Genomic DNA, 17168 nt, shown 5'->3' on the forward strand with positions numbered 1-17168 from the left:
CAGGTGGGTATGAAATGTTGCAACACTCGTGAAATGTTTCGTTTCAAACAGAAATACCGTTGCAATATTTCGTACGCGTGATTGGTTTGAACGGATCCATTTTTGATCCATTGTTGATGCACGTGTGTATAACTAATGCTAAAAAAAATGGTGGAAATTTGTAAATATGTAGCTGCACATGGATGTTTTGTAAATGTTTTGAAATTGCATGCCTTTTTGCTCAGCTATTAGCATTTTTTTATGAAAACGACAATAACCACCTGCAACGTTTTCATAGCGATCGCACACTAGATATCACATCCATGATAATCCACGTCGCGATCGTACCGATCTTTATCGATGTAGTTTGAAACCAACACCCAAACTGACGGTACCATGGTAAAATCGCTCTTAAAACCTTCCGAGTTCCGGAGGACCCCATCGTGCATTACACGTCCGTTTTGTACCACTTAACTGCATCCCACCTTCCCCAAAAATTCCTGCCTTCTTCCGGCTGACCAGCAACGGGAAACACGCGTCCACAAGCGGGGCAGGCAGCGGAAGGATTTGTTTTGTTCAATCGCATAAGACTAAATACAAATAGGAAATGAATAAATTTTCGTCCTTTCCGTGCGCATCTCGCACGCTGTTCAGGCTTCTCCAGCTCTCTTTGCGGTGCCTCTTTCTTCGGGCAAAGCTCGGAAACCTCTTTCCTTCATGTGTGCCAAAGATTTAGTTGTACAGATGTGTGTGTGTGTGTTCGCTTTTTTACCAAGGGTTTTTGTTGCGCCCGTTCCATACTTCCACTATTCCCTTTCCCATCCCATTCGGTGCCCGTTTCCTTTTTCGAAAAAACGGATTTTTTCTAAGGTTATTTTTTGATTTATGGCTCCTTTGCGGCTGCCACGGGCATTCGTTGAGTTGCATGAGAAAATGGATTTTTTTTCTTCCCGACCTTTCGGGATGTCGCGATGAACCGCTCGCGCTGTGTTTTGCCGCGCACGGACCGGACAATGCATGCATAACCCGATATCCTTTCAGCGCCGGGCGAACCAGCCGAACCGGTGAAAGATGAGTCCGGCGAGCAAAGCCGCCCTATGGCGACTGCGAAAAGAACTGTCCGGACCTACCCGGCCCTGGACGGCTGACCACCGGCGGCAAACGCGGGTCACACGGAAAATGGAGGTCAAACAAAAGGGCTCGCAAAGGCAGAAGACGACGACGCCTGAAGTACTTCCGCCATAGCACAAGAGGGATGTGAACCGTCGGGAATCGTCGGTTCGCTGGGTGACGGAGAACCCTAGGGCCGTTTGGGTCTGGGTTGCGTTACAAATACCCACCCGAATTGGCACAGCACAGAGACTCTGGGGCTGGTTTTGGGAACTCTGGTCGGTTTTTCTTTTTTGTTGGTCCGCCTGTGTACCGCGCATCGTTGTGCGCACTTGTGCGTTACAGTGTCACTAATGTCCGCAAATAAAGCGATCAGACACAAAAAAAATAATACCCACCGAGACCTCGCGGACCTTTCGGGGTAATTTGGGTTAACTGGTTTTAAATGGTCCTTTCCTCGAATGGGATGCGGTTGAAAGGCATCAAAGGGTCGAAGGGTTAAAGGTGACCTTTACCCGTCGGCTGTGTAGCCCTCCGTTCCGTTATGGATATCTAGGCAAGATCGATATTTTTTTTTTACCCGACGAGCAAACAAAACGATCGACACATTAACACCGACAACATCAAATTAGTCGCGCCATTCCCGTTAATGCGCATCTGCTCATACGAGCAAGAAGTGAGCAAATGTCTCCTAATTGTTAACGACACGTCTATAAATACCTCATCACCACCATTACAAACGGCTTCAGCTATTCGGTCGCACGAATTATCTTTCAATTATCCGTACTTGCAGATCGAACTCGAACATCCCGCTACACTTTCTTTTCCCTTTACCCGCACTGTGTCCTTTCGTCCGTTTTGCGCTTCTCACGCCAATTGTGATTCCAACGGCATTGCACGGTCAAAGGCACATCCCGAGGCATCCGGCAGGCTCGCGGTCATGGAAGCCAAAGGTGCAAAAAGGGTAGATAGTGAGAAAAACGGCTAAAACAAATATACCCGCTGTCTTGCAAGCCCACCGGTGTCCGTAGCCGCATTCAACGGCCGGACCAGTCTCCGAGGACACAACTGCACGCTCTACTGGTTCTGGTCGGGGAAGGTTGTTGTTTTTTGCTTACCAGCCGTACACATTCAGCTGGTTTACTGTACTGTTCCCCCGGCCGCCACCACACCGCGCGCCACCGGCCAAATGGCATTTAATGTGACCACACCGCTGGCTCCCCGTCCTGCCCCCCCCCCCCTTTGCCAGCGGCTTGTTTGCATCGCCACCCCGGAGGGTTAAAAAACTACCCGCTCATGGGCGCGCTTTGTGGGAAAGTAAGAAACGGAAACAGGTCACCGGAGATGATGGCGCAACCCGGCACCACCAAGGATACGCGGCTCGCAAGGCACGACCGATTCCCTTGCTGTCTGTGCCGGGCGAGTTGGTCTGCTCCGCCCAGATTCTTCACCGATGCAGATTTTCACGCTTCGCTTCGGCGGTAACACTTCGACAGGAAGCTGTCCATTGCGCCGTGGCAAGAGGAAGAGCACCGATGATCATAAGATGCCAGAGGAAACGGAGCCATAAGAAGAAAAGAAAAAAACACGAACCAACACTCAAAACCCAAAGGCAACGAAATCCGTCACGAAAGGTCCATAGCGTCCAGCAAGAAGTGAATATATTAAAACGCGCTAGCAAAATGATGATGCTCCCAAAATCCCAACTCACCTATCTTATGGTGTGCACCTTCAACCTCGCCTAGTATAGACCACAGGCGCTGCTATGCGTATCTTGTCTCGCTGTTCAAAGATCAAGGAAGCAATACACACAAGAACTGAAGATTTAAGAAAGAAAAAAAAAACAACAACTCATCCAAACACTCATACACATACCGGTCCGTCCGGCGCAGCATGAAAGGGTCAGCAGGACGGAACGTTCTTCCCCCCCCTAGCTGTATCTGTACCGATTCCAACCCCTATTGCTATTCACTTCAGCCGTGCTTTTTCCCCCTATCGCGCGGACAAACTTTCGTGATCTTGCCTATGACCATTAACCAGACCGGCAGCGCACATCATCGACAGGCCGAGAATGCGCTATCTTGTCTCCGCTCGGTTCGTTCGCTGCTGCCGCACTGTATATTAATGTTTTTGTTATTAAAATATTATAATGTGGACGCTTCTGCTGCGCTTCACCTATTCATCCCTTTAAATAGGCGTCCGCGTCCAGTTAGGTTACGCGAAACGACCAAGATGTGTTATAGCCCAAGGAGCTGCGCGTAGACGTGGTTCGTAGGAAAAGTAAAGTATGTCGTAAACGGAAGGATTTTTTTTGTTGTTGTCGTTGTTTGGCTATAGACACCCTAGCTGACTGTCTTTTCTAAGATCGTGCTCGTAAGACTAGCTAGGCCGGCGCACAACGACGGAACCGATTACACAACTCCCCTTTTTTGGACGATGGCATGCGGAATAGAGCCTATACGGGGGGAGTCTCACACGATGCCAGCTCAGCAGCTGAGCAGCTGAGCATATAGAAGAAAAAACCATCACCAACAACGGACACTAACACCGTGCTACAAAGGCGTTACCCAAAAAAAAAAAACCCCCCGAGCACCCTGGAGCTATTTCCATGGTTAACCATCGGGTTTTTCCTTGGAAGGTTATAACCTTTGTGGCCTAGGGTCTGCTTTTTCGTGGGCCTTACATTTAGGGACCTACAACATTAACGGGAAAAAACTCCGCTACTGGACAGGTTTTGGACTGGGTGCACCCTTATTACTGCACACTCTCGCCTTGGTTAGGAGTTGCGAATTTATTCCTTCACTGTTAATTAATTGGTATAAAACAGGTATCTTCCTAGTCGGAGATTCGAGATACACAGGTAATAAAAATAAATCTAAAGGGAAGCATTAAAGAGCTTCTGTCTGTGTATATGTAAAGTAAAAACCTCCACTAAACTATGGGCACAATGTGGCTGCCACGCGCAAACTGTGCGTAGCTATCTAATACCTAATGCTTTGCGTGCGACAAAACACGTCCGGACGGCACCAATTACTGTGTGCGTATTATTCGCTATCTTTCAAGATTGGATGGAATAAATCTTACTTCTTGTAAGAATGTGTAGATTCTTTACAATTTACATCTAGCAATTTTACCCTAGTGGATCGAGATGCACTTTCGTTGCATATTGGATGGAATGGGGTGCTTACGAGAGCGCCGCTGAGCGCTGAGAATGTATGAAATTGTCACCTCTATCGACTGTACCTGTGCGATATGGTTTGCTAACGATAATTGTCTATAAGCTAGTTTTTTTTCCTACACCGGGAAAAGGGATCCTCCCCGGATAGAGTAAACATCCGCTACTAACATTGATTCCGGCGCAGCAAAATCCAACCAACGAGCGTAACAAAGGCTAGGATGGTAAACTGCACCTGCAGTGCGGCTGCTCCGGCCAGACGGCACTTGAACGTTTCGAAGCGCGATTCTTTATCATTCACGATGTTCTCAAACTCGGCCTCGACCAGCTGCCCGTCATAGTAGGTGATCAGATCCTCGTACGGGTACTCGAATCCTTGCAGACACTCGCACTTATAGCCGCCCGTTTCGTACCCACGGCCAAGGATCGGAACGCACTGGAAATGGAAAAAAAAACGGACAAAAGAAAAGGACGAAAGAGAAACCGTATAATGTACAAATGCTATGGTTCGGTGTGAGATATCGGTTTTGCCCTGCTGCTGCTGCTCTGGTCTGATCTGGTCGTCCTTTTGCGGTGCACTTTTATTCAGGTCAATGTCCTTTGGACAGCGCGATAAAAGCCCATCATGGCGGTTTGCATTTGGTGCAGTGATGCCGCACAGTTCGGCCCCCTTTTGTTTTGCAGTTGCAGTTGCAGCGCGAGGGAATATCGTTTTCCTCCAGTGCGAGCAATAGAACGTTTTGTGTTCATTTACCGTACTTCCCTCCACTGTACGCCCATTCTCATTCCCGAGAACAAAAGGGAATGTGTGTTCAGGTTTCACGATGGCCGTTGCAATTATTATTATCGTCCGAGACCGAAATGCGGTTTGCCAGGATCGGGCGACCGCCAAAAGCAAATGTGAAATCGTTCCCAATCTGTGCGATCCGCGTGCGCATTGCACAGGGAATGAAATCAAAACCTACCCGGGGCACACCGGGAAAGGACGGATCCGCGATGTACGGAGAACCATTTGAGACAGCAAGACGCATAGAGGAGGGGAAAAAATGCGCATGACCGCGCAGCATACTTACGTATGAAGACTTCTCGTCGCATTTGTGAGTGTTTTTGAATGCATTCGGTTCGTAATAATCATCCGGACATTGGTTGATATCCAGCTGGAGCATGTTCATTGAAACTGCAACGACTCCCCTACGAGAGCACAGTGAAAGAATAGAAAACAGACGTTAATAAAAAAAAATGCACACACACACACAAACGACCGGCAAAGATTAGTTTGACGCATGCGAAAAGCGGCTAGGGGATATAGCCAGCAACATGCGGCGCTCAAGCGAGAAAAAAAGGGGTAAAACTGCATTTCCGGCTCAACAACAACCCCAGACTTACTTGAATTCCAGCTTCACCTTCAGGCTGTCCCAGCCGAAGAATGGTACCGCGTACGTTATGAGCCACTTCTTCACATATCCCTGACAATCAAACTCGGGCGTCGTCCAATAGCCATGATCCATCGTGGCCGCGTGATAAAAGTTCGGGAAATGTTCGTACCGTTGCGCATACTCGCCCGTCTCGTTGTGGCGCAATCGGATCTTCAGGTAGTACTTTTCGAGCGAATCGAAATTCGTTGCCCATCGCTGTTTCAGCAGCCGGAAGTACGGTTTATCGATGTACTCGTCGCCCGTTTTGTTGTACCGTGCCAAATCTTCCATGTTGAACTTGCGCGTGTTTAGCTCACGCTTGTACGCGTACGGCCCAAACAGGGTGCGGTTGGGGAACTTTCGCCGATCCCACATTGTGGCCGCAGACCAGATGCGTGTGTTGCCGAGCACCAGTGCCAACGTTTCGCCCATCATCTGATCCTCGGTCAACGGTTTATCGGCCACCCGCTTGCCCGAATACACCTCGGTAGGGTCCGATATCTGCAGGAACGCACTGATAAAGTTCGCCAACCGGATCGCCATTTTGGCCTCATTATCAAACTGTCTTTGCGCTTCGTACGCAAACTCCCCGGTCAGTACCAGATCCTGCGGATGATAGTTTTTGCACGAACGTCCATTTACGCCCAGTATGAACTTGAGCACCTCGTTTATGTTGAGCTTGTGGGAATGCAGCGAGCTTGGGCCGGTTGTATAGTTTTTGTACTCGTAGTACCGATTGAGATACTGTTCCCGCACGTAAGTCGGTGCCCGGAACCACTTGATCGGCACCTTTTGAACCCCTGTAATGACGCATTATGTGGAGAGTTAAATCGGAACGTCCCCCAAAAGACAGAGAACTTATCATACTCACATCCAATCTTCATGCAATCGAACCCATTGTAAAACTGTTCGTCCGAGGCACGCTCGAGTATCTCGCCCAAGTAGGGCCTCCGGACAACGCCCGGTAAGCGGTACCCCGGTTTACAGCGACACTGGTAGCCGCCTCTACGGAATCCCCAACCATCTATAGGTTCACACTCGGTTGTTTCCTTTTTACAGCGTGCCGTATCGGCAAACACGTTTGGCCCTTTGTTACCTTCACCTTTCGGGCATTGGTTTATATCGATTCGTTCGAAATCCATTTCTAGCACCGAAACGGCCGTGTACCTGGAGGTGAAATGTTGTCGGAAGGGATAAAACATTTATGCTTCAATGCCGTCGCTTTACGAAGGAACTTACGTTGGGTATTCGATGTGCCGGAACTGTGTATGGCGCGGGTATATATCGGCAATCGGTGTAACAGCCGCCACAAGCCACTTGTTCGATCGACGACAGTCAAAGTACGGTTTGGTGAATTTTACCGGTCCCGGATCTTCGTCCGCACCCGGCGGCCCGTGGAACGTGAACGTTTCGTTCGTGTTGTTTGCGTATCGGATTTCCACCTGATATGTCGTTTTCGTATCGTGCCGCTTTTCCACATTATCCGGCAACCACGCATTGTACCACTCGTTGATATGGTAGTTCTTAATCGTATAGTCGTGCAGGGCCGAATCCGGTGGAAACGCACCGAGATCGCGAACGTAGAACGTGTTGAGGGTGGAAATTTTCTCCAGATGAATGGGATCGTTAAAATCATCCTCCCGGTAGGTGCGCGGTGCAAAGCGGGGGAACGTCTTGTTGAAGAACCCACGGTAGGAGGAGGAAAACGATGAGTTCGGCGCGAAGTAGATGGCGGACGCGTTAATGTGCCGATTGGACGAGACATCAGCCACGGTCGACAGGAAGTAGTACATCATGCCCGGATCGTACGTATCGTTTATGGCCGGCCGGATGAAGCGGCTCTGCAGAATGTAGCTCCAGAAGAACGCACGACTCAGCGCCATGTTGTGCAGGTGCAGCAGGGCCGTCCGATTCGGAAACACGGGATTAATGTTGACGTCCTTTATGTCCGGCAGATGGGACACGCTTTCCTCCGGCAGTGTTAAATCCCGGGGCGGTAAAATCGGACAGTTGTCTCCGTTCACCTTGTCGAACCGCACCTTGATCTCGTCGAACGCGTCCTTTGGTTGCCATTCGTACTGGGCCAACACGCCCATCAGGGTGAGCACGGCAAAAAGCCCATAGCTCCGCCACAATAAACCCATTTCATTTAGCGGAAGTTTTACTACCGCTCGGAATGCTCTTTTTTACCGTGTACACCGCGTTGTAAGGCACTTTTGGTGAGCTAATACAATTCGTTTAAATACCGATTATCGACAGCAAACAACTCATTTCACCTGACACACCCAACAAGATGTTTGGCAGACAGCGTAGGCTGGGGGTTCGCCCAGTTGCCTTTTGACGTTTCCAAGCAAAAAGAAGAAGAAGGGTGACTGTGACGTTTGGGATCCAGCAACAAACCGCTTCGATGCGTGGCTGAGCAGTATGTTTTTTCATTCTTTTGTTTTATGTTCTATTTGCTTGCATTTGGGGTTTTTTTTCTGGTATTCTCATCGCTCTGAAACAAGCGATGTAAAGAAAATACATAAACACAAAGATGAATTTCAGCTATTAACAATACAAATAGCGATTTCCTTTGATACACTTTCAGTATCATTTTTTTTATATTTCCTTTCACATCATGTGTCTAAACCGCACAATTTCTAGATTAGTTCTGAATAGTTCCTCTTGAAAAAGGTTCAACATTTGCTCTTGAGATATAAAAAAAACTTCAACGAACGCCAACTCCTACTCTGTGCGTGAACCGCGGTACGCAAGTATCGTACGCCAACCCACAGCCACCTCCACGCTGACAGCACGATGCTGTCAATTTGCTACATTCGATTCAAATCAAACGAACGCATCGTTACGTCGACTGCAGTCCGTGCGGTATGTCGACTTCACTTGTTTGTTTATTCGCAAAAACGGACGCGAGAAAACGGGTCAATGCACTTCGCGGTACCGAATTGGCGCAGCGAATGGATGACGAGCGCGTTTCGGCAACAGCCTGCTGCTAAATACGGCAAAAGATGACCATAAATCAATTTGCTGGTCTGGTGTTTGATTTTGGCGTACGTTGGCCCACGTGATGATGAAGTATTGAGATTGCACACATGAGATCATGCATGCGAATAACATCGCCGAATGTTATTGTGAATTAGCTGAAGCTGAGCAATTGTATTTGTAAACCAGAACATAAGCATTTTTGCGTTCCAACTAAAAGCACCCAGTTGCATCCATGTTATTCTTAGCAGTCTGTTACGTGGCAACAAAGTGATCATAAATGCCCTTGAAAACGATAAAAGTATCAGAACGTATTTCAAGTGCTAAGCCAAACAAAAAGGAAAAATAGAAGGATGCACAATTCAAACGTTCAAAAGACGCATCACTAGCGGCCAAAGATTCACGCGCACGTCGCACGTTTGGCGTGCTGTAAATATATACAGCCAAAAGAGCAGTAAAAAAGAGAAAAACTACAAACCATTCCACGTCCAACGCAACTTGCTTATCCTCCGAAAACGTTCCTAAACCTCTAAAACCCGCACAGGGGGGAAAAATCTTGCGCGCAACATTCAACATTCGACCAGAGAGTGCATTGCACTTTTTATCTTTTTATTTTCGGCAACAGCTGCTGTTGCTGTTGCTTTTTGCGTGCATCGCCCAATCACGTCCGCGCAGATAGGCACCGCATTCGAGAAGGATGCACAGGGTACAATCTCGAGTCAACAGGATGATGTGAACCGCTAAAACAAAAAGGCTAAAGAAAATAAAACAACTTGCTGCCGCAACAGGCGCAACTCACCCGCCCGGCACCGAAGGTACGACCGCGATCGGAGAGCGAGAAGATCGCTGCCAAGGAGCATAAGAAGAAATACAACGCCACGGTTCAATCTGTGGGCAACTGTTGTTCGCCGTGGGGAAATAAAACAACCGAATCGAACCGAAACCCCAAGCATGACAACGCAGACGGAACGCGTTTCGCTGGCACTGGCAGACTCCGGACTACGGCCGGTGTGAATGCACCTTCAAAGTGGAAAGCTCACGATCTACCCCCGGGCAGCGTCTCTGGAGATCAACGCGCTTTCGGGGCTGCAGAATGGCGGATTCGACATTATGCAAATGCCCTTCGCGAGTGTGTGGGTTTTTTTTTTGTTGTGTTCGCGCTGGCCAAATGCCGGCATGCATCTTGCAAGCGTCGAATGTGTCACAAAACCGTGACAGTGATCGTTCGACAGTTTCGGATGCAAATTTGTGCATCCGTTGACGCTCGCCGCTAGTACCGCAGTGTGGGGTTTTTTTTTGCAATTTGTTGGCAAATTTAAACGATCGATGTAATAAAAACGTAACATAATTCATCCAATTGCTATGCGTCTGTGTGGGAGGACGAAAAAAGGTATTATGGTAAAATTGAAAACACTAAACATACACGAAATGAACATGCCATTAGAACAGTTAGTAGCATAACAAAAAAAGAATAAATTATTGGTGTAATTTTAATATATGTTAATTGATGCTCTATTTAAAGGCATCTTACCGCAAAATATAATCATTTAATCGTGTTTCGTCACACTTGTTATTAATTTAATTATGCTGTTGTAAATTATTACTGTTGCCTACTCTAGTTTTTATGTTTTCTCCAATTAGTTCTTGCCTAATGAATGTCTAATTTGTGTGTATTTATTCCGATATCCATTTACTGATATATTTGCTTATTTTTTGTTGTGTTTATGCATTCGTTTTGTTGGTCGTCACTCTCCTTATGTCTTATTCCTTATATTAAAATTACTTTTAGTCTTATTTTGATGATGCGTAATGTAATCCAGGCTTTACTGATATATTATTGTTTTATGTACTGTATTCATCATTATTTCACTGATTAATTTATACATTTTTAGTTGTCATGACTTTTCCATGTTGTAGTATTATCATTACTATAATGTTTTCTTGAACAGAGTTTTATTTTTCTGTACTTATTTAAGTATTTGCCTTTAACTCTTTATATTTCATTCCGCTTTTTTGTGTTTTTAATTTATGAAGTCGCGAGTGAACCGTGTACAATTGTTTAATTATTACTGTTATTTTTATCTGTGTGCATTATTGATTTTGTATATTTCGAAATTTACTTAAATATTTCCTTCTAACTTGTCATTTTCTTGTTTATGTGTGCCGCGACCATATTATCACACAAACAGCAATATAATTAATCACGCATATAAACTGACTCTCCTCCTGCACCCCTTGCCAAACGCATCCATACTCATGCAGTTGATGGAATGTTAAAAATGTGCTCACAGCAGCAAAACGCCCCCAACCCAGGGGTGAATCCACACCAGTCCACCGGGCATAATTTCTACACCAAATACCCACAGACAACTCGAACTTGAAATAGAACGCAGTTGCAATTTTGTTCACGCCTGAGCGCAACCCACCCCGAACCAAGACTAGGTTGAGTTTGATGTGATAATTTTAGCCCCACAAAAACCAACCACCCAGCTTTGGTGCACCTTCTTTTTTTCTGTTCCTCAATCCCTTCTGCCTCCCGGTCCTTTTCCCATTCCCACCCGTTCCCGTTCGTAAGATGTAAGTGAGTTTAAAACATTAGTCGCTTCAGGTTAGAAATGTGCTTCACCAGCTGTAAATTGGTTTCATTATCGCTCTCAAAAACCTCGAATTGTTCCAAGCGCTTAAAATTGCAACATCATTACCACACACACACACAAATGCACTTGTAAAAATATAGCGTGTGGTATCACCATCATGGGCGAACGCATCTTGGACGCTTGGTGCGGCCGTAAGTACGTACGGAGAAAGAGAGAGAAAGCCGAACCGAGCTGCGTCTTGAAGGAAAGGAAATTTTTAAAAATATTCCCCATGGTGTGCAAGGCAGAAAAAAACAAACCGCAAAAACCACCGAAACAGCATTTGAAATAACAATCTACACACAAAAAAAAAAAAAAATACAACCGCACACACAATGTTAACTTTATTTGCAACTTGCACACAGATGCACGTTCAATCAAAAAACAGAGAGATAGAGAGAGAGAAAGGGAAGGAGAGAGAGAGGTCTTTGGACTTTCGAAGTTCTTCTGACAATTAAGGTTTTTTGTTCGGTAAGTTTCTTTACGAATTGATGCAGCATTATTACAGTGTAAGCTACGGAGAGTAAAGTTGCATTTCCTGTCCCACATGCCCCCTTTATTACACCGCCTGACGCCCGTTTGCCCTTTGCTTCCTATCTACCAACTGTCAAACGTTTATCAAACACAGGGTGGCAAGGTGGTCAACATGCAAAGGGGTGGTCTAGGGGGGGCAGAGAGGGGTTGGGGGCGGGGGGATTGAAAAAAAAAAACTGGGAAAGATTATCAACTATCAAATGTGCAGCCTATGATCAGCACCATTATCACAAGCGGTGTGCCGCAAAAGCTAAAATTTGAATCAATTTCTACCCTGCACGCTGCACACAGCGCCACAGCAACGCACACTGTACAGGCCCGGTGTGTTGGTGACGCAATTTCGATACTCTTCAATTCCTCCCTTCACACCCGGGCTCGGTTCGGGATCCTGCCCAACCCACCAATATTTACCGTACACACATATGTGGCAATGTGTGGTGCAGTTTCGATGCAGTTTGTGTGCAGCCGGGTGAGTGCACCGGCCGCCTGTGCCAATGACCGACGATCGGTTGGGCTGTTGTTTTTTTTTCTTCTGCCTCTTCCATTTTGGGGGTGTTTTTGTTCTTTGCGAAAAAGGGAGCCACCACTTCGCTTGCCCTGCTGCTACCTCCCCAACCTGCGTCTAACCCATTCTCCGCCCTTACGGGCGTTTGCCATTTTAACGAATTGGCGATCGAAGACGATCGACGGCGGAGATCGTGGCCGTGGCGTGAAGTGAAGCCGACCCAAGGGGTGGAACAGACCGAAGCTAAAATTTGGCGATGCATCTTCGTCATTGCCGAATCTGTTTGCAAGCTGCTGTTGCTGCTGCTGCTGCTGCCCGAGCAATGTTTGCATTTAAAATCTTCAGCCCCACGCTGGTATCTTTTCATTTCATCGTTTTTTTTTTTTTTGCTTTTTCCTACTCTTGGTGGTTTCTTGTTGTAAGGCGGGGGAGGGGGGAGAGGGGGTTCTTTTTGTCTTGTATTTCTTCCCTCCTACCTCTGGGGATGGACTGGGGGCAGAATCACTCACACGACGCATCATCATCCCCCCACCGCCTCTGCTCCTTCTCGTCACCATTTTCCGGTTAGTGTTGGTTTCTAAAAGCGTTAGGAATTTGTTTGGTTTGGTTTGCCTTTCGTTCGAGCGATGGTGGTCGGTTCGGTTACCGGTTCCTAATGCTCCTTGCAGCAACAAAAAAAAAAACAAAACGCGTTCTCTGCTTTTGCTTGCGAAATTTTGGCAATAAAGAAGTCATTAAACTTTGTGCACATTTGTGTGGTGTGGTGCAGCACGACGTTGCATGGCGTGCAGTGTGTGCGTGTGTGTGTGGGCAGTATTGCAGGGCAAGCGCAAACAAAAACATCGGCAAACGCAGCAGTAGAAGCGAATTGTGTGCATTCGCAACCCGCTTGCTTTACCCACAGGTTCGGACGGAATTAGAAGCGATTGTATAATATGGCCGTGTCCGTGAATTTTATCAGCAGCGTAATTCATGTACCGAGGGGATAACGAAAAAGAACAACAAAAACGAATGCCACTTCTAATCAGCACGCAGCTGTTATTGTGATGTAATTCAGGGGCTCTTGTTTTGCGAGCTGCATTAGCCAAAGGAAGAAGGAAAATGTTATCAATTTATGGCAAGTTATGGTTAGCCATAATGTTAAAAATTCATTTCGAGGAAATGGTTGATCAAATCACTAAACACATTGCGTACAGTTGGCAAAGTATTATTCAAGCGTTGATAAGTTAATAACCGGGGCGGCCCGACAGTTTATTTGGTAACGAGGCGAGAAACAAAATTCCATCTAGCAACGGGCAAATTAAGTAAAATAAAGCCATATATAGTAGGCGTAGATCTCTTGAGGTTGATTTGCCGCTAAGGAGGAGGTCAGCTAAGACAGTGAAAACGTTTGGTAAGAAGGTGCCTTATAGAAAACCAGCTTAGTATCCCTCAGGGTAAGATGAAAATGTCCAATTTTGTTCATTATTTCTATAAATAACAACATAAAAAATGCTTTTTTGCACCATTGTTCTTTGTATGTTTGTATCCGATACTAACATACAGGACGTAAGGAAGAGTTTACAACACGTAATGCAGGTAACTCCAGTGTGCTTTAAGTTGTATTACAATGTCTCTATCTTCGCAAAGATAAACTCTAGATTATGTTTAACTAGATTGTTTAACTATACAAACACGGTTCCCAAGACATTTGCGAGTGGACATTTGTGAGATGATCGTGTGTTAACTGTGTTGAAATTAGGTAATGGCTACGTAGCAGCAATTGATCAAAGCCTGTATAGCTTTTCGGTCAAATTTCCAACGATTCTAGACCACGCATTTAGCAACACTCACACGCCAACTCAACCAAGGAGTAAAGTATCTAGTGAATAGCCTTACAAGTGCTTCGATTCAGTCTTTTTAGTGAGATCGTCTAGACCATACTAGAAACTGTCTTAATTCTCCAAATGTTCCATTGAACAGTATTCTTCCATCGATCTAACTTGACCACAGCAGAAAGGTCTTAGACAGACTGGGGTCGTTTAAATCCAGTGCCATTCTAAACAGCTATCTAGAACCTCTAAATGATTTTCATGTGTTCTCACTAGATTGATTCCTAGATTACAGAATTAGATGCCAGCTGTCTAATCTCGATTGCCTATTCATTCATCAAACAACTAATAACTTAATATTTGCTTATAATACTTAACCTTTTCGACAAGATATTCATTTAAGAATTCAGCAATGGAAGCTTCTCTTTACGATGCTTTTCGTTTCATCAAAGATGATTCCCCATCAGTACGGCCGCATTAATCAAACCCACGCCACGTGGTAGCAGCGTTGCATCAAGATCACGCATCCGAAACAAGTGCCTGCCGGTGCTGGTTTCTTCTTGCTGTCCGCTTATTGCCAGTTATTAGACCGTTCACTTTCATGCCGTTCGTGCGAAAGTGCAACGGAAGACCAATTGCATCGCGTTGCAGTGCATCGACGACATTTTGAAGACGCTTCACTTTTGGCGCGCATTTTGCTGCTTCGTTATTGAGGTATGTTACCCTTAGTTGCATTGCTTTTACCTAACCATTTTCTTCCCTTTATTTTATTTTTTTTCTCTCTCTCTCTCTCTCTCTCTTTCTGACTCCTTTCGTTTTACCCTTAGCATTGTGAAAATTTGTCCATACGATTTTTGTGCATCCCGTTTTAGGCGTGTACTGCACCTCCATCCCGGCGGCCTTATATCGGTTCGCAACATCCGATTACATCCACGCATCCAATGTCAGCCGATCGTAACGCGATCCTCATGCGAGCAGAATGTTAATTAACTTCCCTATTATCGGACGCGTCCGTTCGATTATTTGCGATATTGAATGAGCGGCGGCAAGATGGATTACTTCGCAGTAGGCGCAAGTATGGGCGAAGCTGGCCCGGCACATCGGTTTGCGCACCACCACATCAAGGACACGGCACACGCACATCAAAAACCAGCGAAGGAAACAAAAACATATCCCATGAAGAGCGCGAAACGTTAAGCCAGCGGAATAGTTCGTTGAACTTTTCCACACGGATCGCGAATCCCTTCTTGAGCCGCGGAATGGAGCATGTGTGGTGTGGCTTGTGTGTGAGCGTGCGTGTGCGTTTTTTTTTTGTTTTCGGCAATCGCTTTTTTTTCCTCACACGTTTCTTTCTTCCGAAGTCAACATGAAAAAAACAACAAAAAAAACCACCATTTGGGGAAAAAGTGCGTAAGTGATGGATTTCCATGCAAAAAGGACGCCTCGGCAATGGAACGACCCGCGGCTAGAGGTAAATGGCGGTGCCGATGCATTATACTTCTATCGATTGTTTGCGTGTCTGTATGTGTCAATGTTCGGGGCGTTACGCTGCCAAACGCGGACGGATGCACCCGAGGAACAGATGCAGTACGCGATACCGTTAGCTTAATTGTGTTTTGCTGGGAAGGTTGCGAAATGGTCGAAGTTTTAATAGGTACAACACTTTACATCGTATGCCGGTTTTGCCCTTTCCTTAACCTCAACGTACCAAGAGTATTTGGCAAACGTTGCAAATCAATACAAACCGAAAGAGTATGCTCACACCATATGTTTAACATTTGGACGGGTTTTTCTTTAAGTGACCCTTTTTCGCACCAGTGTCCAACATTCCTTCTACCTTTAATCTTTTTTTTTTCAGGAAATCTTTACACAATTTTAACTTTTTTTATTAACTTTGATTATTAATTTAATCATTTTAAACTATTGTTAAACTTTTGAGAACACCCGGGGTAAGGTGTCCTTTCACTGATCGGAGAAGAAAATGTCTTCAAACGAATGAAAATTGTACTTTAGATTAAGAGAGCAATAGATTTAAACAATTTGAACTGGTAGTTCTTCATGAATTAAAAAAAAAACAAAATGATAGTATGAACAATAGTATAAGTATGAACAAAGGGATAGAAGGATGCAAATACTATATGTGTAATATTAATTAATTTGAGGAGTTCTATGCAGATACAAGTTAAATTAAATCGAGACAAATATATTGAATCTACTGGAAAGATAATATATCTATATCATGCAGTAGTCGGGATGTTATTTACATTCAACCAAACAAGCAGCATAAAACAAAATATTTTGGAAAAAAATATCATCAACCTTCGAAAAAAAAGTGTGTCAAAAGTTTATTTCATTAGCGGTGAATTTATCAAAAAATCGCCTTTTGTTTTGAGGTTCGAACTGTGGAATAAATAAACAAAAGTTATGCATCAACTACGGTAGAGTTAGTTCCTTAAATTAATGCTAAACTAGTCCAATATGGTTAATAGTTGGATATTGTAACCTTCCTTAATGCAGTTGTCACGGTATTTGGATAAAAGATAAATAAAGAATTATATCTTTTATTAATTTCCTTGTATTTATTAAATTACAAATACTATGGGCTGAATAAAGGTGACTCAAGGACTAAGCTTACAAAATGACATAAACCTATTCTTCAAACTAATACACATGGATAAATAGCAAACAAAACTAATATAAAATAGATAAAATGATAGTCAAAGATAAATTCTGCCCAACAACATCAACAGACAAATTGCGCAATAAGCGTTTGCCTGAATTAACGTAATAAAACCAGATTGAAGACTGCAATTTCTTGTATCGTTTCGATATTATACCAAAATCAATATAACCCTGTGAAATTGTAACGACAATACGAGCAGGAAAAACAGGAAAATAACAAATTATATCAATAAATTGAATGAATAAAGCAAACAATTAATAAATATCCAGCAACAAATGATCTAAGACGGAGAATTCAACTCAACAAAACAGCTCTTATAATATAAGAGTTGGTTGCAC

The 17168-nt window shown here is 44.9% G+C and overlaps 1 protein-coding gene across 1 annotated transcript; it reads right to left on the reverse strand.

The window, feature by feature from the left end:
• Nucleotides 1-4430: 4430 nt before the first annotated feature.
• On the reverse strand, nucleotides 4431-7823 carry LOC128707891 (uncharacterized). The gene is made up of 5 exons (XM_053802848.1): nucleotides 6919-7823; nucleotides 6551-6846; nucleotides 5651-6479; nucleotides 5338-5455; nucleotides 4431-4700 (listed from the first exon to the last, which is right to left on the reverse strand). Exons 1-5 carry the CDS (start codon nucleotides 7821-7823, stop codon nucleotides 4431-4433), a joined length of 2418 nt encoding a protein of 805 aa, XP_053658823.1.
• Nucleotides 7824-17168: the final 9345 nt, after the last annotated feature.

The sequence above is a fragment of the Anopheles marshallii genome, chromosome 2 (genome assembly GCF_943734725.1).
Source record: "Anopheles marshallii chromosome 2, idAnoMarsDA_429_01, whole genome shotgun sequence".
NCBI lineage: Eukaryota > Metazoa > Arthropoda > Insecta > Diptera > Culicidae > Anopheles > Anopheles marshallii.

Coding starts and splice junctions, on each gene's coding strand:
- LOC128707891 (XM_053802848.1), bottom strand. CDS start 7,823: ATGGGTTTATTGTGGCGGAGCTATGGGCTTTTTGCCGTGCTCACCCTG. Junction 6,847..6,918: donor CGGCACATCGAATACCCAAC/GTAAGTTCCTTC, acceptor TTTCACCTCCAG/GTACACGGCCGTTTCGGTGC. Junction 5,456..5,650: donor AAGGTGAAGCTGGAATTCAA/GTAAGTCTGGGG, acceptor GTGCTCTCGTAG/GGGAGTCGTTGCAGTTTCAA.